Genomic DNA, 26,669 nt, shown 5'->3' on the forward strand with positions numbered 1-26,669 from the left:
GCTTTATTGGCTGATAGGGAAAGGGAAAAATAGACAGATGGAAATCCATTTGTAACTAATACTGGGGGAAAAAAATGATCATTTATATCATGTACTTATCTAAGGTCTCACCAAACTTGATTGAACTTCATGAGGTTTAGAATATGTTAAACATGCTGAGTTACAGAATTAGGGTTAAGGATAGGGTTAGGCTGAGAACTAACAATAAACATGACATCTCCATAACCTAATGGCTGCTGGTCCAGTTACACCGGTTCCATTCCAAGTCACATAATACAGCACTACATGGTGTTTAGAATAATATATACAGTCAAAAATGGTGTGGCTACTTTTTTTTGCCATACTGTTTAGTATACCAGTATGCTGCTTTACAGTTAGCGTCTATACTGTCCTTAAAACCATTTATGCACAGTCTACACTATAATGCCAAAAGTTTTGGGACACCCCTCCAAATCATTGAATTCAGGTGTTGTTTTTCAGGGGTCGGGCTTGACCCCTTAGTTCCAGTGAAAGGAACTCTTAATGCTTCAGCAGATCAAAACATTTTGGACAATTTCATGCTCCCAACTTTGTGGGAACAGTTTGGGGATGACCCCTTCCTGTTCCAACATGACTGCACACCAGTGCACAAAGCAAGGTCCATAAAGACATGGATGAGCAAGTTTGGCCTTGAGGAACTTCAGTGGAGTCCTGACCTCAATCTGATAGAACACCTTTGGGATGAATTAGAGCGGAGACTGAAAGCCAGACCTTCTTGTCCAACATCAGCACCTGACCTCACAAATGTGCTTCTAGAGGAATGGTCAAAAATTCCCATAAACAGACTCCTAAACCTTGTGGAAAGCCTTCCCAGAAGAGTTGAAGCTGTTATAGCTGCAAAAAGCGGAACAACTCCATATTAAATTCATGTGCATGTAAAGGCAGATGTCCCAGTTTTGGCCTGTCTCGCAGTCTCCACTCTAAGGTATTCTGTCAGGTTGAGGTCAGTGAAGTTCCTCCACACCAAAGTCCCTCATCCATATCTTTATGGACCTTCCTTTGTGCACTGGTGTGCAGTCATGTTGGAACAGGAAGGGGTCATCCCCAAACTGTTCCCACAAAGTTGGGAACATGAAACTGTCCAAAATGTCTTGGTATGCTGAAGCATTAAGAGTTCCTTTCACTGGAACTAAGGGGCCAAGCCCAAGACCTGAATTCAATGATTTGGAGGGGTGTCCCAAAACTTTTGACAATATAGTGTATATGTGTGCTCCATAGGGTGGATACCAATGAAGTGCACTACACACTGAAAAGGGAACGGCTGGGATTAAAGCAGTTCTCATTCACACCATTAGAGGGACCTGACGCTCTCTCTCTCTATTTCTCCGGAAGAAAATCGCGCTCTCCCTCTTCTACTTCCTTTTTCCCCTCAACGGAGTTTAGGTATGAGAGCTGTCTTTGTTTCTCTCCGTTGAATCTTGATCGAATCTCTACTTGATTTTAAGCATCCACTTTTAAATTCGTCTAATAAACACTGACTCGGTGTTTATGTCCCTGTTTATGTCGCTATGTAGTAAAATAGTGCTGATTTTGTGGGTGAAATTCAGCGTAAAACGTTTGAAGTCTTCCAGCAGTCATGTTCAGGCCTGAGATGTGTGTGTGTGTGTCAGGCAGACACTGGTACTAGTGTTTGTGATGTGCTGTAATAACTAAGACGGTGGTTTTTATATCATTTTATAGCTGTTAATACTGAGGAGGTCATGTTTTTGAGCAAGGAAGCTACTAGGGCCAGTGCCACGACCGGCTCCTACACAGATTAGCCTCATAGCTAACCACGTAAGCTAGCTTGTTAGCGGTGTAACTTTTTCTCGTGTCTGCTCATTTGGCTGTGTTGACTGAGTGATGCTGAATCAGAGTTATTATTATGATATATAAATAAAGTATAGCTGGCTAGGTACAAGGTTTATTTTTCCTGCACTGTATGTGTTGAGTATAAGACGTGCAGGCAGGAGGAGTCCTGAAAATTCCTCCATACAGCCATGATTTCTAATTTTCTTAACTGACAGGTGAATTAAATATTGTATGTTTGAGACCGGGTAGATTTGTGGAGCAGGTGCCTGAGCCAGCTGTGTTGTGTTGAGGTGTGTGTGTGGTGAAGCAGATTATTGAGTGTGTTGTGTTGTATATGCAGGAGGCACTATGGGCCGTGTGATCAGGGCGCAGAGGAAAGGTGCGGGCTCCGTGTTCAAAGCTCACATCAAGCACAGGAAAGGTGCTGCCAAACTCCGACACATCGACTTCGCCGAACGCCATGGCTACATCAAGGGAATCGTGAAGGTGAGGCTTTTATTTCATAGTGTTATTGCTTTAGTGGCTGGGGAAGAAACGGACTTAAAGAAGGTTCGCATCTATTTCAGGACATCATCCACGACCCTGGCCGTGGAGCTCCACTCGCTAAGGTGGCTTTCCGTGACCCGTACAGGTTCAAGAAGAGGACCGAGCTGTTCATCGCAGCCGAGGGCATCCACACCGGACAGTTCATCTTCTGCGGCAAGAAAGGTAAACCCGAAGCAAACATGCATTTCTGTATATACCTTGTGTTCTATATGGTGATCAACCTTTTGCAGGACTTGTTTATACACTGATTGTTCAGATGTTGCTTGGAATCTCATTGTAATTGTAATCCTTTGACTTGTAGCCCAGCTGAACATTGGTAATGTGTTGCCTGTTGGTGTCATGCCTGAGGGTACCATCATTTGCTGTCTGGAGGAGAAGCCTGGTGACCGTGGAAAGTTGGCTCGCGCATCTGGAAACTACGCCACTGTGATCTCGCACAACCCTGAGACCAAGAAATCCAGAGTCAAGCTCCCCTCTGGAGCCAAGAAGGTCATTTCCTCCACTAACAGAGCTGTTGTTGGTATGTACAGCTAATGTAATGGCAGTAAAACTTTTGCACTGATCTCATTTACAGTTTCATGAATATGACTCCTGTGGAGACTTGAGCAGTTATTCAGATGGTCAGAAAAGTATTTTGCTTGGAAACTGGTGAAAGTGTAAACAGATATTTAGATACTTGAACCTCTATGATGTGAAGGCACACAAAAATTGGTGAGGTCACCCAGGTATTTCTATATCATAGCAAGTTTCATATGGTGATGAGTATGGTGCAACGAATTGTCATTAGTTCCCTTGAGAGCCACATTTCTGCATGCTAATCATACATTTTCTGAGATGTGTAGTTTTTTTTGTGTGTGTAAATTATATGAAGAGTTGCTTAATTGTGCTTTATTTATTTACTTTCTAAAAGGTGTTGTTGCTGGTGGTGGTCGTATTGATAAACCCATCCTGAAGGCAGGCCGTGCCTACCACAAATATAAGGTTAAGAGGAACTGCTGGCCTCGTGTCCGTGGTGTGGCTATGAACGTAAGTTGTGGCGTATATTGCATTATTTTATTTTTTTTAATGTTTTGTTGATGCTGTGTCAGATTTCAGGACAGTGCTGGTGCTACCATTAATTTGAGATGACTATTCTATGCTTTTGTGTGCTGCTTCTCTGACCGTTAAATTTTGTTTTTAGCCTGTTGAGCATCCCTTCGGTGGTGGTAACCATCAGCACATTGGCAAACCCTCAACCATCAGGAGAGACGCACCTGCTGGACGCAAAGTCGGTCTCATCGCTGCCCGCCGTACCGGCAGACTGCGCGGAACAAAGACCGTCCAGGAGAAAGAAAACTAATCTGTATCTTCATAATAAAATGTGTCCAACCAAGACAGGCTTGTCTCATGTCCACTCTCTCCTAAATAATTGAGTATCCAAGTGTTTTATGGAGCAAAAATATTGTGAAATGTGGCCAGGCTAAGTTTGGTTTAAAAAAAAGTCAATGTATTCTCTCGTTTTAGCTACGTTTTGTACTTTATGGGTTTTAAACAATTGAGACTGCTGTAAGGGCAGAAGATGGCCATGTTCCATGGTAATGTTAATATCTATACTTGTACACAGAGCTCCAGCAGCCATGTGCTAGTTTAAGGTCATAGTCTAGCTGTAGAAATGTAAATGAACACACACTTTAAGATTTTAGTTTTTCTTTATTCTTGAACGGCGCAATGTCTAATAGTTCTGTGCACAAAAAAAAAAAAAAAAAAAACCTCACAAAGTGAAAGTTAACATTGCGACTGTGGCTCCAGAATTCAATGTCACTATGGCCAAAACAAAAGTCAGCAAAAAAAAAAAGGGCAAAGAACTCTGTACAGTCAGTATTTTTAAAAAGAACACAAGGACAAAATGTTCCTCTTAAATCAAATTCTATTTTTTTCCTTTTCAGTGAAATACAACAAAATAAATTCTATAAAATAAAACAGCAAAATATTTAAATATATGGTGGGCAGAATAGTTTTATTTGCAGGAGTATTTGGTATTTTTAGATAATCCAAAATGCTTTCAAGTTACCAATTAAATACAATATTTACTGGTGTTTACCCTTATTCCTAAATATTACCTTATCTAGTTTAAGTTGCCATGTAACTAACCAGCAGTTCTCTTATAGTATAACCCTGCTTCTGTCCTTTCTGCTCCAATAGAGTCCCCAGGCAGAATCTGTGTTCAAGTAGAATAAGCAAGTGAACAGGCAGCACCTGAAGGCTGTCAACTTTAGTGGCCAATGTTAATCTTTTATTTATTTATTTTCCCGTTTGTCTAATACAAGGTTCAACCATGGAGAGACAAACAAGCAAACTGAGTATAGTCCACTAATGCTCCAGGCATCCTGGCATAGCAAACTGTTGCATATACATTTTCTCTTTCTAAAATTCCTATAATTCAAACTAAACGACATTTATTCCCACCGAGAACTGAGTGCCAAATGTTAGGTCAGAGGATACATATGTGCAATTCAGAAGCCACTTGTTTCTTACATTGATTTTTTTTTAAAAAAAAAAAAAAAAAAAAAAATGAAGTGATTTGGTTTGGGGAGGGGGAACGGCTTGTCAAAATAGCTGTCAATTAGGAACTACGGCGGTTAGGATCACAGAACTTCCCTTTGGCTACACTAGTTCGGTGTGAAGCCATGCTAAAACATTACAGCATATCAACTAGAGCTTTCAAATGATTCAATTAATACCAAAACAGAGGAAAGGCAATGAAAGTTTCCAGAACAAATGTTGTATCACCTCTTGCGTCAACCTAGCATCAGGATCAGCCAACCATTCCATCATGCCTACAATACAGCCATCCTCAGCTCCAGAGGTGGGATAGATTAACCAAGAGTGGACATGGATAAAATAATATAGAGCTGAATGACCGAAAGGGCCAAAAGGCAGATCAAACTGCACCACTGAGCACAGGTGATTAAACAGGGCTTTTTTTTTTTCCTTTTACATTTTTTTGCATTTTTGTAGTTTTAAAGTTTTGTAAATCCGCAAGTCTCCAACCAGCATGTGGTGCTGATGGTTTTGAACAGTCAAAAACTATTAGAATATGTACACCATCGTCACATGAGACAAGTGCATCAGGCCTGGCTTGTTACGCCACCATACACCATCCACTGCAGGCAGGTTGTAATACTGCAGGGCAGACAGTGATACTCCACCCCAGGGTGAGAAGGACAGGGAGCAGAATTTTCTGGAGACACAGTTTGTGGAGTGACGCTGCATGGTGGGGCCTGGGGCCTCGCTCTTTGCTTGAACGTCTTGCACTCGGATGGAGGACAGGATGAAAAGGTGGTGCTACTCTTTAGTCTGGGCAGGTGGCACCTCTTCTGGGGGCTCCCAGTTCTCTTGTGCTCGTGGACCTGGACGCTGAGGATTGTTCATATGCTGTGCTGCTGGGCCAGTGTATGGCTGACCGTGGGGAAGGTTGTTTTGCTGAAATAGGCAAAGCCCACCTTTAGTAACACTTAAATGTGGAACTATTTAAAAGATATGCTTTTCATTTAAATATGATCTGTCCATTACCTGTTGATACTGTGTCCCTGGAGAGTGGGGATACAGAGACGTGTCTTCTGGTGGAGAGGAGTCCTGGTCATCAGGGGCTTCCTGCTCATCCTGCTCCTAAAAACACCATTCACTCATTAATTTTTAAACTCGTATATAAAACCAAACATTCAAAAATGAAGCTGAATAACCAATGAGCTGTCTTCAAAACTAATAGAAGTGTGATAATGGCTTTAGTAAAGCCTCGACTAAAAAGGCTAGCTAGGCAGTTGTGTTAAATATGAACACAAAACGACATTTTAGACTAGACTAGACTTAGGCTACTAAATGAAAACTTTATAGATAATCAAGCTAACAACAAATAAAGGAAACTGGTGGCAGACAAAAAAAGACAACAGCTATACAATTACATGCACAATTACTGTTCCTGAGAGGAGCAAACATGATTGTGTATTTAATAACAAAAACCGATAGAAATGTCCTACCTGCATAACAAAAACCTAGACTTTTCTCTTGCATGCAAAATACATAGATTCTACACCAAGTTATACTAACACTTAATATTTTGTGACCTTTAAGCCAATTTGGTGAATGAAAAAAATAAAATAAAGTAAAGCACTCAAACACACTTAATACAGATGGGTTAACTGTAACACTATAGCCAAGGCTGAGAGTTTTCGATCATGTTGTGCATGACAATGTGGGAAGAAACAGTTTGAGTTCATAAACACATTGATATCTGGACAAGAGACAGTTAATTAACAGTGGGGATTTGTTTGTTTGTGGGAGTGGGTAATGGATTTAGCTTCCCCATGCGCTGTGAACACCAATAGGTTACGCAGATGGCACCAGTGTGGCCGGGGCATACGAATCTTACAGTGTGTTGCTGCTGGCCTGTCACTTCCCCTGGCAAAAGCTGCTGTGGCGAGGACAGCTTCCGGCCTGCGTCCTCTTCAGACACCACCTCGTGCTTCGTTAAGTGACACTAGTTTGAAATGGCAGTTAATAGTGTATACGGTAAACTACACAAGTGTCAAGCGATACTTAACATCGACATTATTTTAAGCTAAACCAAACAGGCCGCGGTTATTTTGCTAAGCAAATAAAAAAAGAAAAAAAAAAAGAATGAAGTCCTCATAAAACAGAAAATGAATTAAAAAGAATAAAAAGGCTTATCCATTTGATTTTTAGAAATGCTGACAACAAAACATCTACTTTCTCCCTGGGAAAATCAAAAAAAGATAAAAGTAAATTTTTCGAAAACTCAAAGCCCTATCTATAGTTCAGTATAGCACTGGCATATTGTGGTCAGTAAACCATGCTAAAAGCACAACCAAAGACAAATAGAATGTAACAAAGCCTGTTAAAATCCCCGTTAGAATCCAGAGACCAATTCGCTTTAAATTCATACATGTTTTTCCTGTTATATAATCTGGTATGCAAATATTGTACCCTAAATTTAAAACGGTTACTGAAAAAAAACGTGCTGAATTAAAACATTTCATTACAGTAGCAGAAAGGAAAGTAAGACAAGCAAGTTTCCAGTTGCAAATTAAGCTGAACAAGTTTAGCAGTCAACAAAAAACTGCAAATGAAAGTCATGTTAAAAATGATGTGCCTATGGCAAGCAATTTTATCTCCTGATAACATGTTACAATGTTAGTATTTTAAGTAGACATTTTATGCTACCAGTTTTAAGGATTCGTCTGGGCAGTGTGTATTTTCCATACCTCCTCTGGGCACAGCTCACAGGCCTTGGATAAAGTCATGCGGGCACTGTGGGAACGCTCCAGGAAGTAGCCATTGGAGGTCTCATTGCTCTGAACAGGAGGTGACCAGTTGTTATATGTGTACTGGGCATTGCCGGTATATGGCCTGCGCTCTAGCTCATCACCAAGCCACTCTACAGCCCATGTCCACTTTCTCTTTAGGTCTCCATTACTCTATAAACATACAGAAGGATATGTTAATTAGCATTAAAGGATGCATTAACGATCATGATTCTAAATAAGCATGCACATGTATTATATTCAAGGTGTCTGGGGTACCTGAAGAATCTGATAGGCGACTGAGCAATTGCTGAACAATGCCACCATGCACTTGATGCACTGGTAAGCTCTCTTCTGGTAGTGATTTTTAGAGCGCTGGATGGTGTCAAACAGGCCATCACGATCATCTGGGATCCCCTTGAGCACATTGTGGATCCTGGTGAACCACAAAGGAGGAATGAGTAACAATTTATTTCAAATAATGCTGGTCTGCAGTCTGCTAGAAGTACAAGTATAAGCTGACCTGTGAGTTTGCCAAGAGTCTTCAACAAGCAAGATCTGTAGCAGCAAGTCCAGATAAGGCCTTAGCTCATAGGTGTAGGAGTAAGCAACCTATTAAAAAGGGAAAAAAAGTTCAAATTTACATTAAGGCAAAGAAGCAGCCTACTTAGCCTACTGCGAACTACTTAGTAAAAAACACTTGAACATGCTGTTAAAGAAAAATAAATCACAACATTTTATTCCTTTGTTTATATGTTTATTGTGGAATGCTCATTATGTCCAGTTTTCACTTTAATATCACATTATAACAGCTATAAACAGTTGTTTCCTCACCACACTATATTCCAAAATTACGGTGTTGTTTTCTATGGTCTTTACCTGCCACAGCAGTTCACTGAGCACAGTGGAGGAGAACTGTGGGTTTTCCCAGCAGCAAAAGCGCAACAGTTTGATGGTTTCCTCAGAGTTACTGCAATCCTCAATGATCTTCTTCACGTAACTGGTACGCACAAACAGGATCTCAGCCACCAGCTGATGCAGAGGCATGATGGGTTGAGTCAAGCTGGGATCACCATACGGGTTAGCAAGAGGAGGGTTACCTACACAAGATGAACGTCACAAAAAAAAAAAAGATTCATTTTAAAAGATCAGTTTATTCTGCCTTGGTATGATGCCAGTAGATGCAGCTGTACATGTGCCTTCAGCTCCAGGCAAAGCCAACATGGCTCAAAGCACCTGGAGATGGCTGTGTTTGTCAGTCACACGACACTGAGCAAGGATGTGAATCATCATCAGGCAACAGCTACAGAAACTTAGACAGAATACAAAATAGCATGCTTTGGTTTTAGCTATTCTACTTGCTAGAGGACTAATACTGATCAACTGGAAGTCATCAAAACCTCTCTAAATTTCTCAGTGGAAAGCACTGTTTTGTTATTTATATTTTTTTAAAAACCCAATAAAAAAAAAAGTTGTGTATGTGTGTGGGGGGTTAGTTTGTGTTAAAACTCACCGTTGATTGAGGACTGCATGCGGGACGTTACATCACAGCAACGCACCAGCTGTGACACCACTGTATACAGCTTGCCCAACTCCGCATACTGGTACTTAATTGGTGGACCTGGGCCTTCATCCAGAGCCACCAGCATGAAGGTGGCTGGCACACCAAGTTTCAACAGCTGTGTCTTCTCCGCCAATCCTGCACCAAAGATCAGAAGTCAGTAAAAGCAGTGACTTTTACCCAAAAACATGATCCTATTCATCACAACCCTTTTCAATGAGATCAGCACCATCACATTTAGTATTCAATGTAAATAGCAAGGGTACCCTTATGGGATTTTTACTTCCAAATCTTTTCAGAACAGGTCTTACCTAGGTTGGCATACATGACGAAAAGGTTGAAGTACTGCTGCAGGTGACGGCCATGCTCTGACACCTCTCTCCGTAACAGGTTGAGCACAGCACGTAACAAGTGGTCACTTAGGCTCAGATTATCACAGCCCTAGCACAAAGTTCAGGAACATGTTAAAGATGCATTAAAAATTTCACTCTTCAGTTCATTATGGATTTGATGAGCTTACCTGACTGGATGGTCCTGGTGAGGCAACAGGTGATGGGTATGGTCCATCTTGCAGAGAGAAATGTGCAATAAATACAATGAGCTTGGAGAAGGCCCCTCGCACCTCAGCACTAGGGCACTCGAGCAGGTACTCCGAGAAGCGATTTGGGTAGGAAAACAGAGCGTTGTGTGCAAACCAGCAGCGTACATTCTTGCTGTGTCGAAGGAGGATGCACAGGGCATCATACCTAAAAATAAAATGCATGCAATTAAAGTAGAATCATATTTTTTAAACCATTGCAATGATCTATCTTGATTTAATAATTTTTTTTTCCATTCCTAGAATGTACTAAATATGCACTCAGAGGATAAAGACACCTCTGCCCAAATAAAGAACCGTTAACAGGGTACAGGGTATCTTTAGGATAATCAACTCTCAAAACTCCGAACAATCATTGTAAAAATCCCACTGCAATATTTAAGAAGGCTTACATACCAGTCACTGGCTGGGCCACGGACTGCTTTCTTGGTATGAAATCCTGTGCTGAAGAGGAAACGAGCAGCGAGCTGAATGCTAATCTTAGCCATTTCTTCTGCTTCAGGCAAAAGATGGTCTTGTCCTAATTAAATGAAAATAAGAGAAAAATTAATTCCCAAGATAATTATTTATGCAAATGAATGACAAACACTAAGTATTTTAGCACCAGTAATAGTTAATTAACTCCAAGTGTGTTCTCACCAACACAGGGATAATTTATATTCAAGATATGGGCTTAATCTTATTGAAATTGATGACATGATCAATCATCCTGGGACAATTTCCAGTTTTTTTAAATTTCAATTTTTAAAAAATGTGAACCTCTGGCTTTATAGGAATGAATATGAATATGAATATATTATATATATATATATATATATATATATATATATATATATATATATATATATATATATATGTATATATATATGTGTGTGTATATATATATATATATATATATATATACATATATATGTGTATATATACATGTATGTATATATGTACTATATATATGTATATATGTACTATATATATGTATATATGTATGTATGTATGTATGTATATATATATATATATATATATATATATATATATATATATATATATATATATTATATATATATATATATATATAAAAAACAAATATGAATATTTTATTCATGTCAAATGAAAACAGAGCCAAAATGCATGTGAACAAAGCTTTACACTAGATGTGTGCATTGGGATCCTGCAGGACGAAAAGAAAAATTCATACGAGCATCAAAGTTTTATGTAAATGTTCAGTTTACAGCTACAGCCTCGCCAGACATTTTAACAGAGTTCATCTGGCAGCTCTGGTCCAATAATAAAGATCAAATTCATTAACATGAATCAAATCGGAGATGCGTTATTTATTTCATCATTAGTGGTGCGCTGTAGTCATCCGTCCTAAAATATAGCCCTATTTCTGTACCAACAATAGAAATGCTATTATTTATAGAGCCGTTGCCCCATACAGCCCAAGGTTTATAAATCATGAGTGAAAAAAAGAACTGGTAGTGTTACCTGGTGGTGGGTTCAGATAGACACTATTACAGGTTAGGAGTTTCTTGATGAATTGAAAGTACTCCAGGCTGTACTGCATACGGCTGTGCATGAACTGCACGTTCTGCTTGCGTACGCTGCATTCAATGGCTGGAGGCATCTTGACCTGGTGTGGCTTGCTGCTTACTGACAGCTCAGTGATGTACTTCACCAGCTCACCATCCTTGTCCAGTGAATCCATGCGCTCATAGAACAGGATGTAGGCGTTCCACCAGCGCTTCTGTCTACGGTAGGACATCCGCTTCATCATGTGGTCAAACACCTCGCCCATGTACTCTCCACCAAAGCACTGGTTCTTCATCTCTTCGTCATCATCCATCTTGCACTCTGTGACATCACCATCATCAAACTTGTACCAGCGATTGGTTTCACCCTCGCTTCCGCTGCCATTCCTCTGGATAATATAAGAGTAGTAGTGACCACCACTGGCCTGGCCTGAGTGCACCAGCACTCCCACAAGCCTATAGCGTGAACTGCATGGTGCCTCTGGCTCTGAGGGTTCATTCTGCTGGATGACCTGTATTTTATAAAATCAACAGTCAAATGTATATCTGGTTTGGGACGAAACAAAAATGCATTCATTAAGCCCTGTGGAGCATGACAGTTTTAATTCACAGGTTACCTGATTCTCAGGGTGGACATCAGAGCCTTCCAGCTTGGCTACTCCTGCTACTGTATAGGGCTCCATGTCCAGCTCCCGGGGAAACTCAAAGTAATCATTAAATTTAATAGCACATTCCCGTTCCCAGTCATAATCAAATCGCTTCAACTGGATGGCCAGGACTGGAGGCAGTTTCTTAATGAGCAAGCGCTTCACTGTGTCCACCTGTAAATTGCAAAAACAGGGTTAATTGACGCTTCACTGTTCAACAAACTCTCAGGTGTTTAGTATTTTTTAAGCATTGCTTACCTTCTTGTTGCATTTTTCACAGTGGTAGGCATTAGCACCCTCAAGCAAGTCACCCTTCACATACTGCTCCATGGAATCAAGCAGATTCTGATGATTTCTGATATCTACATTCAGTGTTGTAAAGGATTCCTCACACTCATACCTAGGAGGAAAGGCATGTAACAATTGTCATAAGTAAACAAGAACAAACAAGTAACTAACAACCAACCATGTGTTTTTCTGCGACATACCTATGAGGGCACCCCTGACAGATCTTCTGATCAGCAAAGGAACCACCGAGTACCTTACTCAGCATGGCAGGATGACCCAGTGCTTTTAAAGCCTCGTCTAAACTATCTACAAGTGAGTTGAAGAACTCCAGGGCATCATGTTGTTCTCTCAGATTCACTGGCTCACCCCACAACCTGCACGGAGAGAAAGAGGCACATGGCCAGATTAGATCACCAAGCTACACGCCTATCAGGTTTCTACACAGCAGAGAAACATGCAGACATCAGAAGTTGCCAGGTGCTGTGAAATATTGTCCAGAGTCTTTTCCTCAACATGATGGAAAACTTCATTTATTGTTCTTTTAATGCTTCAATGGCTATTTTCATGACAAGATCACACCACAGACTGTCCTGATTTACCTACATTATTACAGTATTACAGCAATGAAAGCTTACAACATTTAAGCAGTATCAATGACAGCTATATATGGTTTTTCACTTTAATATTCAATAAGAATTCTAGGACTTTTCCTGGAGTAGCATTTTAAATATGTATTTTCTGTGTAAACTGTTGTCTAGAATGGACAGCCCTTTGGAAAAGTCATTCTTGTTTTTCAGTAATCATACGTTGGAGGTTCTTCACCATTCAGCAGGAAAGCAAGCATAATTCTTGAGTGTCCAGTACAGCATATTGTGTGAAGAAAACTTTTACACGCAATTTGAAAATTAAGAACATTTACCTGAACTGTTTCCAAAAGCCTCTGGGAACATAGTACTGCAGTCTGGAAGAAGCAAGATGCCCAAATATGACTTGCAGGTGGCGCAGAACTCCAATGTTGTACTCTTTCCTGTCCTCCGATTTACTGAGTGATGGCTTGTCATCAAACTGGTGGTGATAACTGAAGACCTCATCACGTGGATCAACATTGCTCTGCAAAAACATGACCAGTTCAGAAACAATCAGGGTTACTGCCAGCTAACATTTGATAGATCCTCTCACCAAACCTCTTCATGAGTCACATGAGTGGGATTGAAGAGAGAAATAAATTCAAGCCTTCTTTCCTCTTCAATATTACACTGAACAAATGCACAACTTTGCCCTCAGCTCTAGGCACACCGACATGGCACAGACAACCAGAGATGGCCGATTAGTCAGTCACATGATTGGGCAATGTTTCACTGGAGTAATGATATTTTACAAAGAGGGATAGAGAATAATGTGCAGAAACAGAAGCAAACAGCTTCCTGAAAATCCTTGTTTTCTTTCAATGCTTTAAAAGGAGAACCCAAGATGATTTAAAATGACAGCACCACTCATATTTAGAATGTAATGAGGCATGCACATTTATACTGAGAGAGTGTGCTCTAAAGGCAGAAAGAGTCATTGGTACCTCATTATCTTGTTTCTCATCCCCAGACATGTCATCATCCACATCACTGCCTGTGCCCTCAATAGCCAAGATGCCGTTTCTGATAGGTGGGATCATGTAGAGCTGTTGGATTACTGAATTCATATAGCAAGTGGCACCTGCATTCTTCAGTCCAACAAAGCCTTTAGTGGGTCTTGGGCCCACTGGTGGCAAGTACTCCCATTCTGTAAGTGCTTCACAACCTACAAGGGGATTTTTCAGAAATACACCACGCAAACAACAATGAAATAATACATATCCACAGATGTGACAAGCAACTTATTTTAGCTCATGTCAGCTCATGCTGAAACAGCTTGATACGACAAGTGCTTTCAGCAGTTTAACAATTATAGAGAAAACAGTTTTAACCCACATAGAAAATGATTCATACCTGAGTAGTACATGTCAGTTAGGGTGTCAACAATCTGTCTGAGGTTGCGCACACATCCAACGGCAAGTGCTACCAAGAGTTCAAAGCCAGCTGTGATTGTGGCAGGAGTGCTACACACAGGTATGGCCTGCTCAGGGGGAAACTCTCCACTTTTCATGTACTGCAGATACACATTAGATGCTGGGAAGATGAAGTCATCTATCAGCTCCTGTGAGACGGAATGGTGCAGCGTTATACAAAGAGCAGCACAAAAGAAAATCTGTAGATCCAGAACTGACATTTTACTATGAAGACAACCAACCTGCCTCACAACACAATCAGAAAACAGTTCAAATAAACTCTGACTATAAAGCTTACCTTGATGAGGTTGGCTCCCCCCTTTTCGCATCCTATATAGTACTTCTTTTCTGCTGTCTGGAAAGCCAGTAGTTCCTTGGTGACACCAATATGACCCTCTAATATGGTTTCTTCCACCCCAGTCTCTCCAGTTCTCTTAACCTCATCCTTCAAATAAAAAGAAAAAGGAGCACACACAAGTTAAATTCCTGAAGAAAGAACAAGTTCTGTAAAAAATGGAAGAATTAACCATACCTTGATTCTTTTCAACCAATCAATCTCATTGTTAAGAAGAACTTCAGCATTAGGGAGGTTGATATTGCTATTATATGCGTAGTTGAGCAAGTGCCTCAAGAGTGTAAAGTAATCACCAGCGTGCTTGGCTCGTTCTTTTGCAGTGCTCTAGAATGGAGTACAAGAACATACATCAGTAAAAAATATGCCTTTTAAACTGTCTCACTTTCCTCTGGTTATTTATTTTCCCCCAATCGTGAAAAGTTTTCAACACTTACACCTAAAACTGTGAAGAGGAGGGTAATAAAGAAGAGGAGAGGCCTGTGACCCATGCAGCACCTAGTGGCCATGAGGAAGAACTGTTCTTGGGCCATTTGGCGAACAGACCTGGAAACACACAAGAAAATAAATAATAGACTCATGATACAGGTCAGCATACTGAGCAAACATGACAGTTATCAAGGTCAGTATACTTGCTGAGTGTATATGTGCTACTTACTTGCTCTGACAGTGCAACAGTAAATCAATGATGAAGGTCTGCCAGGCCTTCTCTTTACTAAGTGCATCTAGCGCAGTTGGGATAAGAGCAAAGCAAAGGGTCATGACCTCCAAGGCTTCACAGCACACCTGCTCATCCTCTGCATCAGGCTCATTCCCTGCATTAGTCTACCAAAAAAAGCATCACAGAGTAAACATGCATTGTAGTCCAACACGTATATAGTTTCAGATTTCACACATAATGATAAAATCCAACACTGCTATGGCACCTTCTCATAGATGTTGCTGATCTCCTCAATGGAACTGAAAACTAGTTGAATAGAACCACAACCAGAGGCCCAAACAATCTTCTGAACTGCTCTGATCACACCGATGTCTGGGATATACTTAGAGGCCTGGAAAAAATTCTGTGTGAGAAAAAATTAAAACTCTACATTTATTTTACCTTTCTTAGAAATGAAGCTTTAAGACAGAAACAGGGTCTGAATAAAACCAAGCAAAACAGGAAAAGATAACTTGGTATGCCTCATGAAATCCTGATGGACATTGTGTTACTCTACTTGTCAGTTTAGTCAAAAACAGATCCTCCAGCCTGTGTGATCTTAAAAAAAAAAAAAAGCAAGGAAATGTTTACTATTTAGAGGTGCTTTGAGCCATATGAAGTCTACCTCATCAGAGATCTGCTGAGCCAGACGGATGGCCACGTTGCGCAGCATGCACTCAGCCGAAGGATTTGGGATGTTTTGCAGGGCGCTCTGAAGCACCAGAGCCTGGTCATGAGTGGCCTGGTTTATCTGCAGAAAGCCACAGAGAGGAGACTTTGTAAGGTTATTGTAAGAAAGAAAGAAAAAAAAAAAAAAAAAAAAAAGGCACAAAAGCCACTTGGTGGCCAAGGAGGAAAAACTAATTTGCTTGTTGGAAAAATAAATAAATAAATAAATTCAATCACAAATCTGGGCCCAGATTCAGTCTCAGATTTAATCACAAATATCGCCATCATTTAAAAAGCGATTTTCTGGGAATTGTAATCCCCTTTATTATTCTTTACAAGAAGAGCATCCTATTTCAGAGTAAATTCACTCAGAATCAGAAATGACTTGCACTTTTTAAGGTAAGGAGCGAATCATTATGAAGGGCAAGCATGGGCCTGTAATTGAAGTATCCAAACTCTCAAGACACCATATACTCTTGACATTTGCTGAGCCCTACAGAGCTAGAGAGAGTATGGTCTACATGTGATGGAAAGTGTTCAGCAGGGGCACCATTGGGCAAATTGTACTCAAAGGTCACATTTGCAGACAAGTGCACTGCACTGAAACACCACTGTAATGTTCCATTTTATATCCTTTTCTTTTAACCTAAAATTCAGACGTGATTAAAGAAAAATAAAGCAAAGACTTGCTATATCTTTTCTGACAGTGAATACATCTCTATGCAGCTTCACATAGTTTCTTGAGAACATGTGATAATGGGAGAAACTTACAGGTGACACTGGGATGTTCCCCTCTGCCACAGGCTGGCAAGCTTCAGCCACAGCCTTCACATGACCAAAGCCCACTGCTGTAAGGAGGAGCTTGGCTATTTTTAGTGCATTGAGATAGGCTCCTCGGCGCGTCTCCATGTCAGCATTTGGAAGGAAATTATTTCGGGTCAGCATGCTCAAGACCAAAGGTAAGCCGCCACTCCTCAAGAAGTTGTACTGGAAGTCACTAGCATCCTCTCCCAGTGTGCCACTAGCTGGCATCAGTAAGGCATAAACCACCTGGGAGCAGAGAGAATTAATGGGTGAATTCAGACATGCGCATTGTGAAACTATCCTGAAGTATTATAGCATGAGATTTTTACCACATATTTGCCTGACAGGATAATTAAAAAAAAGTAGTGAAGTGTAAACTTCTGAGATAACAGGCACAGCAGACAAACCTCTATCAAGTAAAGGACTTGTGAAGGTGATGGTCCAAAAAAGCGGGAGTCGAGGGTGGGGCTGAGGCTGCTTTCTCCAAGTTTGGCATGATCCAAGCAGATCGCTCGCAGGTTTTCCACAGTAGTGTTATCTGATAAAGAACACGAATAGGGGATAAGTTAAATTCAATAATTGTAGATAGCGATCAAAGGTAGAGCCAGAAGAGACCAGTTGAAACACCTGGAGGCATGAGCTTCATAAGAACCCGAGCTCCATCTCGCAGAAGAGGCATGTTGAGATTACAGCCCAGGTCAGCAACTTGCCACAAGAAAGAGATGTAGCGCAAGTGCAGAGACATTATCTACAAAACAGTGCACATGGTTATTAGTGGCAATGCTAGAACTCTACAAACAAATTCAAAGCAGCTTTTGCTAAATTGTGTGGTCAAGAATATATCTGGAATCATTATAGATTAAAAAGTGCAGAGGACAGAAAAGCATACAGATTGACTCTGATTAAGAGAAAGTCATGGTCCTTACCACTCCAGGAAGACAACTCTCAACTTCTGGGTTTGGTCCATCACTATAGTGGTTGCCATGGTTCCCAGGGGAGCCGGTGGAAGAGTCAGAGGAACTGTCTGGGCTTGAAGGCATATTGGCACTGACCTGCGTGAGCTTGGCTGTAATAAGCTGAGGAAAAAAAAAAAAAGATGACCATGACAGTCAACTTTAGCACAGTGCTGTTTGCCATTACTGCAATAGAACAGCCAGCATACAGTACATCATAAAAAAGACAGGTGTGAAATGTAAAATGTTTTACTGTTTTGTCTTTGAGATTGAGTTGCCCAATCAATTTCCTGTCATCAGCAGGATCAATGATGTCACCACCGATGAAGAGCTCGATCTTGGTGTGTGCGCTGTTAGCCTTTATTCGATTGAGAATGCAGCGTCTCACGGAACCAATGGTGTCGTTGGTGTGGGACCAGATGTCTAGATCATCCACCTGCCGACCTTGGTTTGGAAAACGCACAATAAGGGTGATGTGCTTCCCACGAAATGCTCTGCAATAAAAAAAAAGAAGAAAACGTGCATGAAATAAAGGCTACAATTCATTAAGATACTGAGTTCAACAGTTACTTCAATAATGGTACGTGCAAGAGACCTGGACATTGGCAAGATGGTCCTCTCCTCATGGTAGTCACTGTCACATTCTGTAATGTACTCCCTAAGCACAGTAAGAACGCGCACCATGCGGATGGCCTCCTGCCTGGCACAGTTAATGCTGTCCTTATCTCCATCCAGCACACACAGCGTGTCATAGGAGGCTTTGAGTCGGTCAAAGCAAGACTGAATAAAATCTTCATGGATCTCCACCTGCAAACCAAAGCATCACAACATCAGGATCAAAACTGGGAGCTTTTGGCTTTATTTAAAAATATGTCCAGACATGTTGCTATATAAACACTGTCACTGGATTGTCACCTGATTGGCTTGTAATTTTGGTCCAAGGTTTGTATAAATCTCTTTAAGCAAATCAATTGCTCGGCTAGCAATGTCATCACTTCCTTGGATCACAACCTAAGGCGAAAAAAAAAAAGACGGATTAAGAGCTTTCCCATGCTGTTCTGTGAAATTGAAATACATGGATCTCTGAGTAACAATCAAACACAAACAAAACAGACATACTGAGCGATACAGCGATTTTAACAATTTTAGGAAATGTTACATGTGTAATGGCAGGGGGCAGAGATGTGGTATCTATCTGTGACCATTTATACCGAATTTCAGACATGATAATGATTTACCTTTTAAGGCCATCATCAGCCTAAAGAATGAGACTCAATATCTGCTCAATGCATCCTTCATTTTAAAAAGTACAATTACTTGCCACCAAATATTCAGACAGGTCTTTGGGAAACTATCTTCATGATAATTTTGTAAATAAATAAATAAAAACTCTCAGAACAAGAAAATTTCATTTCTTCTCAAAGACCCAAATGACCTGATGGATGTCCAGAGATTAGAAAAGTAAAATCGAGTGTAATTTAAACCTTGCCATTAAATGTATTGGCCTAGATGAAACAGCCGAGCAAGCATCCTTTATTTCTATTCTGCTATATGAGAAATGTGATGATTTATGAAACACACACCATGCTATGCCCTGCTTAAATCCAGAAACAAAAGCGCTTCCTATAAGCCTCACATTTGCTCCTCCATTATGCAGAAGTAAATAGGTCACAGCCACCCCAAAATCCATCCATTTTACATTAAGGATATAGAAATTCAGTTGCCAGGGTAACATGTCTTTAGCGTGATTATTTTCAGTAGCTGACGCTCAGGCTTATGTATGCCTTGCCACTGGGAGTTTGGATTTTAACCCTATAAAGAGTAATAAGAGATGGAGGTATTTTCCTTTGTGTCCTAGAATAATTACACTGGCAAAGATACATAAGATTTATTTGTTCTCAGTATTTATTTTAGACAGAAAACTGAGCAAGCCACTCCTACTGTAGACAAGAAAAGCCCCATAATCTGAAACTCTTCCTCTACCACTCAGTAGTAATAAAAGTTGTTTTGGTTGAAATACATACCCTCCACAGGTAATCCAGTCCAATCAGCTCCAGGTCATCCATCATGTACACTCGGCGCTTGGCCACCAGCTTGCCCTCTCTGCAGTTCACTGCTTTAAAGAAGCGCTCAAAGCATTTCATGCCGTTTTCAGTCAGCAGAGAAGGATCGAGCTGGAGCACGTTGTTCTCAAAAAAGTCCTTGTTGATGTCAGGATCAAGGTCCGGCTCGTCCCCCATCAGTTTGGAGTACCATTTGAAGCAGGCTTCGCGATCACACAGGAACACTGCATTCTCTGCCAGGCACTTCCAGATCTGTTTGGCCTGAGGGGCACAGAGCCACAGCTGCCCATCCTTCAACAAGAACCTGATAGAAAAACATAAAAGACTTTTTATTTCTTACATATATATTACAGCACAGTGATAATCCAGAGAGGGTCAACCATAGAAAGATGGACTCTTGCTTGTAGGTAGTGAAAGCTTAAATTCCTTCAGTTTCTGGAATTTATCTTGATTTCAGCGTTATAGCGTTTGCATGCTTAATTCTCTTAGCTGCATAACAAATGTTCTTAGTCTTGAGTCTTTGTTGTCTCTGAACATGCTGTAATAATCAAAAGCTTTTAAACCCAACAAGCAGAATACAAAGCTTACATACTGTACCAGCAATAAACTGTATTATATTGTATTATTAATATATTGTCAAACTAATAAGCCTTATTTCATTTCATACAACAACAAGGTACTGTTTATAATATTTCATTTATATAATATTTATAAAATAAATATAGCTCTACTCTCTAGGAATGAATGCCATGAGACATATCCGATGTGTATTGAAGCTTGCACAGGATTACGCTGCAACTTTAGCAAACAATATTTTCCTATTTTGTTGTTCGGTGTTAACAGCTGTAAAATATGTTTGAGGGATTTTTACATCAGCAGCTGTAAAAATATGTTTGAGGGATTTTAAGCACACTCTGTGCCTTTTTTGGATTCTCTGTACCACATTCAGAAAACCCAAACAAACATTTGCTAGATGGCCAAAAGTTTGTGGACTGACCATCACATCACAATGCCCTCTGAACATCCATTGCCAGATTTATCCCCCCATTTGCTGTCCACTCTTCTGGGAAGGTTTTCCACTAGATTTTTGATTAGTAAGATCAGGCACTGATGTTGGGTGAGCAGGCAGCATTCCAGTTCATCCCAGAGGGGTTCAGTGGGGTTGAGGTCAGGGCTCTGTGCAAGTCATCCAAGCTTTTCTACACCAACCTTGAGAAACCATATCTTGATGGAGCTTGCTTTGTACATTGGTGTTTTGTTTTGCACACCATCAAGACATTTTCTTCAATTCAAACAGCACAGTCCTTCCGTATCATCTATATAGTTTTCATTGCTGGAGTTGCGCCTTTACGTCTTCCCCCTTTTATTCACTAGCAGTGCTGGACATTTTATTGTGCACTCTGTCATTTACACAATATCACCCTTAGATTATACCTTATCCAATATCTATTCTTCTGGTGCAGTTTCAATCTACTGATTGATCCTAATTCACAGACATGGCCTTCCTTGCATGTCAATGCTCAATCTGTATAAGTTTTTGTAGCAACAAGATTCCCCCACACCCTCAGAGCATCTTTTGACATTATCTTTGACAGCAGTAGAAATAGAGAGCATATACCAAAGGTTTTTTTTTTTGTTTAAATATACAATATAGCAGAAACTGCAGATTATCAGCATTCAAACATTTTTATTACCTCAAAAAGTTCAGCCGCTCCTGCACCTCCTGCACATGACTGTATCGACTTCCAGGCCTGACGGTCTGAGGGTCAAAGTCTGTGTGCTCTGCTGAAATCACAAAACTCACAATCACACCTTTCCAGCACACATGAGCACTATGGATCTTCTGAACCTTTCAACATTTAAATAACCCACCTTTGGAGAACTGTCTCATATTCTCCATGTATGCAGACAGATTCTCAGCTACAAGAGTGACCAGTGCATGATTGTGCTGAAGTTGGTTAATAAGGTCATGGCGATAAAAAACATGTGGGCTCCTCTGCGTTTGACTATAATTGAGAGGAGAAAAAAAACAAAAAAAACAAAAACAAACAAAACCATGAGAGAACATTAAAACTCAATGCAATCTGCTGCGTTTATAGATTTTGAGAGGCAAGTTTAAATAAGGAATTTTATGAGGAGATTTAGAGAGAAAACAGCACTTCAAAGTGTGAGTAAACGCGCAGTACGTCTCTGAATGCGAATGCTACCCGGTTGTGGCCAGCGATTTGATAATTAGATTAGGCTGAGAAAGATGAGAAGAGAAGAACAATTAAGATGATTTTTAAAAGCTGTTGCAGTTTTAGGGCCAGTTATTAGAGAGAAATTAAATAAGATTCGAGTTAAAAGAAAACGCCTTTTTAGCCAATTTCAAATTCTTTTCAGGCTACGAGACAGGCTTATTTAATCTGACTCTTAAAACAGGCCCACAGATTTATGCTGAATCTGAGCAAGTTTAAAAACAATTATTATATCCTAAATTAATTGTATACTTACCTTGCTAAGCTTGTTAAGTTAATAGGTATTTTCCTTCTGCAAAACAACAGCATGTGCACGATGTGTTTGCTAAAATGATATTATAGTAACTGTGTAATGTGTTAATATGACTATTTCATGTGTATACTTTTACTAATTAATGGCCCTTATCGTCTTCTAAAACCATAGCAGGGACAAACCATTGCTAACGACACAGGCCTGCATCTTTACCTAAGGTTCTGAGGAGCCTCTCCAAACAGACTGCAGATCTCTCGAATTTGCTTCAGTGCAGGGATGACCCATTTATCATTTGATCGCAACTCTTCAATGAAGCGATCTATCCACTGGATCTTCTGGGTATCCCTGTCCTAAAAAAGAAAACAAACAAACAAAAAGGTTTAACCAAATTGATGTGCATAATGCATGTTTTGCCAAATGCTATTCAGTCAGCAGGTCTTACCTCCACTGTTATGAGGGAGTAAAAAGACACCACTTTTCATACCAGTTTACTTATTCACCCAAAGTTGAACACGGAGATATTCATGGTTTTCCCCCCACTCCTAAATTTCAATCATGAGTCTATTATCCTTTCTAATGCTTTTTGAGGTTGTATGCATGCTCATACCTGGGAACAGCTGTAGTCCAAGATCTTGATATGAGCACTGAGAGCCTGGTCCATGATATCCACAGGAACATCATCACTATGGGCCAGGTTCCACAGCAGATTGAGCACTTTGTGTGCCATCACACCATCTTTATCATCTTCTGCCAGCCTACGAATTAGTTCCAGTAACTTCTCTCGTTGCTTTTTACTTGCATTTGTCCAGCTTTCCTGTAAATCATTCAGAAGCCATCGGAATCACATGTGGTCTTGACTATAAGACAATAAATAATTTTTTCTTCCTTAATCAGACCAAAAACTAACCTTAAAACAATCAAAAAGATGATCTAGTTGTTCGGGGGAGAAATCCCATGCCAATTTTGCAAGAAGATCATGAACATTCTTGACAATAGCTTCGTGCTTCCCAGCCTATTAAATGAGGATACAAAGATTTTTAATGAACTTTTTCCTCCAAGGAACCAAAGGATCTAAACAAATAAATCATTGTTTCTTAAATACCTGGGCAGCCCAAATGTTGTCCAAATCTTGAAGTGTAAGAGCTTTCTCCTTAATGACAAAGCGCAGGATCTTCTCTAGCTTCTCCACATATTGGGGCTGATGAAGGCTATCCCTCAGCACAATGGATAATATGTTGTTTTGCTGAATCCACTCCTGACAGACAAAAGCTTACATTCATCTTACAGTTCTTATATATACAGACATAGCACATTGCTCAAAAGTTAAGAGTGTAAACCACACCCAAACCAATGCAGACTAAACATGCCACACAAAGTGTAGTTATATAGCAAACTAGTAGCATTACAAGCTTTCTAACAGGACAACAAGCATAACGTACCGCCATACGCTCTGCGGTGAGCCACTCTGCCTCTTCTGGGTTGCCGTGACGGTGGGTGTAGTACGAGACACTTGAAATCACCTTATTTACTTCATTTAGTGCGTTCATTTTGCCATTAAAAGAGGAAATTTGCAATAACCTGAGAGAAAAGGGGTTAGTCGGAATTATTTCTGAAAACAAAACCTAATAAATGAAGTAAATGTGTTGTACTAAATTGAAGCTCTCACCTAAGAATCATTTTTAACCTAAAAATCTCCATGTTCTTCACGGTTTCTTCTTGCCCTGGTACTCGTGAAGCCAGGTTCTTCAATGACTTGATTATCATAGACAGAGCATCATTTTTGGCTTCATTCTTGGCTTCCTTTTTCAGCTCCTCATCAGTGAGGTTTTCTAGGAACTGGGGAACCATTTCTATAACGGGAAGGAAGTACTTCTTCACCGTGTGCAAAGTGAGAAACTCGTAGCACTGCCCAAAAGGCCTGCAAAGAAGCCACACAAACAAATGAAATGTTAAAACCAGAAGAAATATGCATCACATATACATGAAGAGGTCACAGTCCTTGGTGTTCTCTTACTTTATGAGTGCGGCGATGATCTGAACATTCAGAGCTTGACCACTCATGAATCGATCGTGCAGAATTTGAAACCCGTTTAGCGTGCCAAATTTGTTTATTAAATCCACCAGCCAGCCCTGCAGGAAAACACAAGAAGCATGTGGAAGTTAATTCAAGCTGATAAAAATAAAACAAAGCTCTATAAGAAAAACAAGACACCTTACCTTGGGAGAGCGAGGGTCAGGCGGACGAGCAAAGAGCTCATCTTCAGCCAGCTGCACCCCAGCAGGCACCGTCTCTGAGGGCCGGGTACCATTGTAAATGTGAAACTTGCAGTGGGGGTTGGTGGCCATGGCCAAGAGCTCTAGAAGGGGGAACCAGTCCTGAGAGAGCTTAGTCACACACAGTTCCATCAGACGATGGGTGTTGCTGATTATGCACCTCTGTGAAGAAGAAAAATAGGTGACGACAGGTCAGAAACAAAGTCCGAGTTATACATTAAAAGGCGGACTGACTCTTCAGTGTTGTAAGAAATCTCTCTCTTATTTTGGACAATCGTGTGGCGCTAAAAGAAGCCACTGCCTCTTAAGAGGGGTATGAGTCAGAGCGGTCTCCTACTGCTGGCATCTTCCCCGACTTTAGTGAAAGGAGGCCTTTGATCGCTGCTGTGGTGATTTAATGAAACGAGGGGGGGAATAAGACTATAGTGCTGAAAATAACATTGATTAGCTCTGTTGGCTTATGAAAAACTCGATTCAAGAGAAATCTATGGTGTTTTGAAGCATTTCTGATGGTTTGTTTTGGTTTAATGGAACACAAGCCATTAGTTGAAATTAATATGATAGTATAATTGTAGTAGTAATGAGATTATCGAAATTTCAGTCGCAGAACTCACATGGATTTCAAATTTCCATCCACTGACAGCCTCATCAGTCAGTATTTTGGTGAAAGATATTGTCAAACCATCACGAAAAAATCTCTGGCAGGCTTCGCACTTGACATCGAGTCCTTGGGAGAAACATCACAGAGAAAAACAAATGTAGGATTGGTATTTTCAGATACTGTAAGGCATGTGTCTGAGAGCTAAACATTTAAGGCAGACAAACACAGTATATAGACAAGCTTAACAAGCCACAAAAAGGAGATTTTTGAGAGAACACACAGGGACAGAAATATATGAGCAGTCTGAAAATACCAATGAGAACATGAAGATTTCTTTGAAAGAGAAATACATAGTCATGTACTGAGTACTTTGACAGAAAGTCATCCATTTATTTTCAGCCCTTTGATGAGCAAACACTGTTTGCATAATGTTTTAATGTGCAAAGTGTAGAGTATCAGAAACTATAAAATGAGCTCACAGCAAGAGCACAGTTTTTCTTTTTTAATTTATGCCTTGCAGTGCAATATTTTGGTTTCATCTACCCAATATACTCAGGGAACGCAGTTCAATTAAGGGCAACTTGCATTTTTTTGCATTACTTCATCCCACAGTATCATTTCATTTCTTAAATCGGACTGGTCAGAAGGTGAGCGTTTATTTCCTCTCACAATAGGGTACAGGTGTGTATTCATGTGCTCAGTCTAATACATTATCATTTCTATAGTAATAACTTCACAATGATTTGCATGACAGATGCACTACATAACCTTGAGCTATAGAAGGATAAAAATCGGGCGTCAGCCCTCGTATGTAACAATTCATACTATTATAAGAGTCATCAGGACAGAGAATTTTATACTTTCTGGTTTCTCAGTGTCATGCTACAGGTTATCATATTAACTCAAGACAGAGAAATAAAAAGAGGCTGGTGAACTGTACTACATATGAAACACAATTGATAACAGGCTCACAGATGTTCCACAACAATAATCATTGACAGCTCACTGTGGTAAAAACACAGCAACATACTTTGGACTATACTGTTCCGGGAAAATAATCCACTTCATTGAGGTAAACCCAGCATAGATTATTTCCCTATAACCACATACCGCATCATCATTTTTCTTTGCATGTACATTTAATACGAGATAAGCTGATTACACTCAGCGGCACCACTAAATACCTGACTGTTGGAAACGGTCTGTTTTATTACGTACAGAATGGTGCAAGACATGTTTAATGTACATACAAGCACAGATAGTTTTACCTTTTTTACAAAGATCTATAGCAGCTTCAAGAAGAACTTCTAATTCACCCTTTGGCAAAACTGGAACAACCCAGCGGGGTCTGCATGTACAAAAAACACAGAATTTTATAGTACATGGACAGAACAGAACAGAGCAATGGCCATCACACTGAGCAGGGTAC

The 26,669-nt window shown here is 40.2% G+C and overlaps 2 protein-coding genes across 11 annotated transcripts in view; one reads left to right on the forward strand and one right to left on the reverse strand.

Moving 5' to 3' along the window:
* The first annotated feature begins 1,279 nt into the window (after positions 1-1,279).
* On the forward strand, positions 1,280-3,750 carry rpl8 (ribosomal protein L8). Its single transcript, XM_058391135.1, has 6 exons — positions 1,280-1,422; positions 2,171-2,316; positions 2,397-2,538; positions 2,678-2,896; positions 3,287-3,402; positions 3,557-3,750. The coding sequence occupies exons 2-6, from the start codon at positions 2,179-2,181 to the stop codon at positions 3,713-3,715; spliced, it is 774 nt and encodes a 257-aa protein (XP_058247118.1). The 5' UTR covers positions 1,280-1,422; positions 2,171-2,178; the 3' UTR covers positions 3,716-3,750.
* A 295-nt stretch (positions 3,751-4,045) lies between these two features.
* The window catches only part of usp9 (ubiquitin specific peptidase 9), a 28,347-nt gene continuing 5,723 nt past the window's right edge, over positions 4,046-26,669 (reverse strand). Inside the window, exons 4-47 of one of the 10 annotated variants that reach the window (XM_058391129.1) lie at positions 26,509-26,588; positions 25,254-25,366; positions 24,583-24,801; positions 24,380-24,495; positions 24,032-24,283; positions 23,805-23,943; positions 23,468-23,620; positions 23,273-23,377; positions 22,973-23,179; positions 22,579-22,715; positions 21,748-21,881; positions 21,570-21,657; positions 19,837-20,179; positions 18,728-18,823; positions 18,408-18,619; positions 18,066-18,306; positions 17,786-17,935; positions 17,487-17,607; positions 17,267-17,397; positions 16,827-17,105; positions 16,012-16,137; positions 15,613-15,738; positions 15,345-15,511; positions 15,124-15,232; positions 14,867-15,013; positions 14,633-14,779; positions 14,276-14,483; positions 13,867-14,087; positions 13,216-13,406; positions 12,497-12,670; positions 12,267-12,408; positions 11,979-12,182; positions 11,318-11,873; positions 10,232-10,355; positions 9,758-9,983; positions 9,549-9,678; positions 9,190-9,375; positions 8,556-8,776; positions 8,200-8,288; positions 7,956-8,112; positions 7,638-7,850; positions 6,785-6,892; positions 5,929-6,024; positions 4,046-5,838 (exon numbers count right to left, since the gene is read on the reverse strand). In XM_058391129.1, coding sequence (XP_058247112.1) covers positions 5,701-5,838; positions 5,929-6,024; positions 6,785-6,892; positions 7,638-7,850; positions 7,956-8,112; positions 8,200-8,288; positions 8,556-8,776; positions 9,190-9,375; positions 9,549-9,678; positions 9,758-9,983; positions 10,232-10,355; positions 11,318-11,873; positions 11,979-12,182; positions 12,267-12,408; positions 12,497-12,670; positions 13,216-13,406; positions 13,867-14,087; positions 14,276-14,483; positions 14,633-14,779; positions 14,867-15,013; positions 15,124-15,232; positions 15,345-15,511; positions 15,613-15,738; positions 16,012-16,137; positions 16,827-17,105; positions 17,267-17,397; positions 17,487-17,607; positions 17,786-17,935; positions 18,066-18,306; positions 18,408-18,619; positions 18,728-18,823; positions 19,837-20,179; positions 21,570-21,657; positions 21,748-21,881; positions 22,579-22,715; positions 22,973-23,179; positions 23,273-23,377; positions 23,468-23,620; positions 23,805-23,943; positions 24,032-24,283; positions 24,380-24,495; positions 24,583-24,801; positions 25,254-25,366; positions 26,509-26,588 — 7,522 coding nt within the window. In that variant the 3' untranslated portion in view covers positions 4,046-5,700. Of the gene's footprint in view, positions 5,839-5,928; positions 6,025-6,784; positions 6,893-7,637; positions 7,851-7,955; positions 8,113-8,199; positions 8,289-8,555; positions 8,777-9,189; positions 9,376-9,548; positions 9,679-9,757; positions 9,984-10,231; positions 10,356-11,317; positions 11,874-11,978; positions 12,183-12,266; positions 12,409-12,496; positions 12,671-13,215; positions 13,407-13,866; positions 14,088-14,275; positions 14,484-14,632; positions 14,780-14,866; positions 15,014-15,123; positions 15,233-15,344; positions 15,512-15,612; positions 15,751-16,011; positions 16,138-16,826; positions 17,106-17,266; positions 17,398-17,486; positions 17,608-17,785; positions 17,936-18,065; positions 18,307-18,407; positions 18,620-18,727; positions 18,824-19,836; positions 20,180-21,569; positions 21,661-21,747; positions 21,882-22,578; positions 22,716-22,972; positions 23,180-23,272; positions 23,378-23,467; positions 23,621-23,804; positions 23,944-24,031; positions 24,284-24,379; positions 24,496-24,582; positions 24,802-25,253; positions 25,367-26,508; positions 26,589-26,669 lie in introns of all 10 variants that reach the window. The other 9 variants (XM_058391125.1, XM_058391127.1, XM_058391131.1 and 6 more) reach the window with 9 other exon arrangements.

This window comes from Hemibagrus wyckioides, linkage group LG06 (genome assembly GCF_019097595.1).
Source record: "Hemibagrus wyckioides isolate EC202008001 linkage group LG06, SWU_Hwy_1.0, whole genome shotgun sequence".
In the NCBI taxonomy this organism is placed as follows: Eukaryota; Metazoa; Chordata; class Actinopteri; order Siluriformes; family Bagridae; genus Hemibagrus; species Hemibagrus wyckioides.

Coding starts and splice junctions, on each gene's coding strand:
- rpl8 (XM_058391135.1), top strand. CDS start 2,179: ATGGGCCGTGTGATCAGGGCGCAGAGGAAAGGTGCGGGCTCCGTGTTC. Junction 2,317..2,396: donor ACATCAAGGGAATCGTGAAG/GTGAGGCTTTTA, acceptor CATCTATTTCAG/GACATCATCCACGACCCTGG. Junction 3,403..3,556: donor TCCGTGGTGTGGCTATGAAC/GTAAGTTGTGGC, acceptor TTTTGTTTTTAG/CCTGTTGAGCATCCCTTCGG.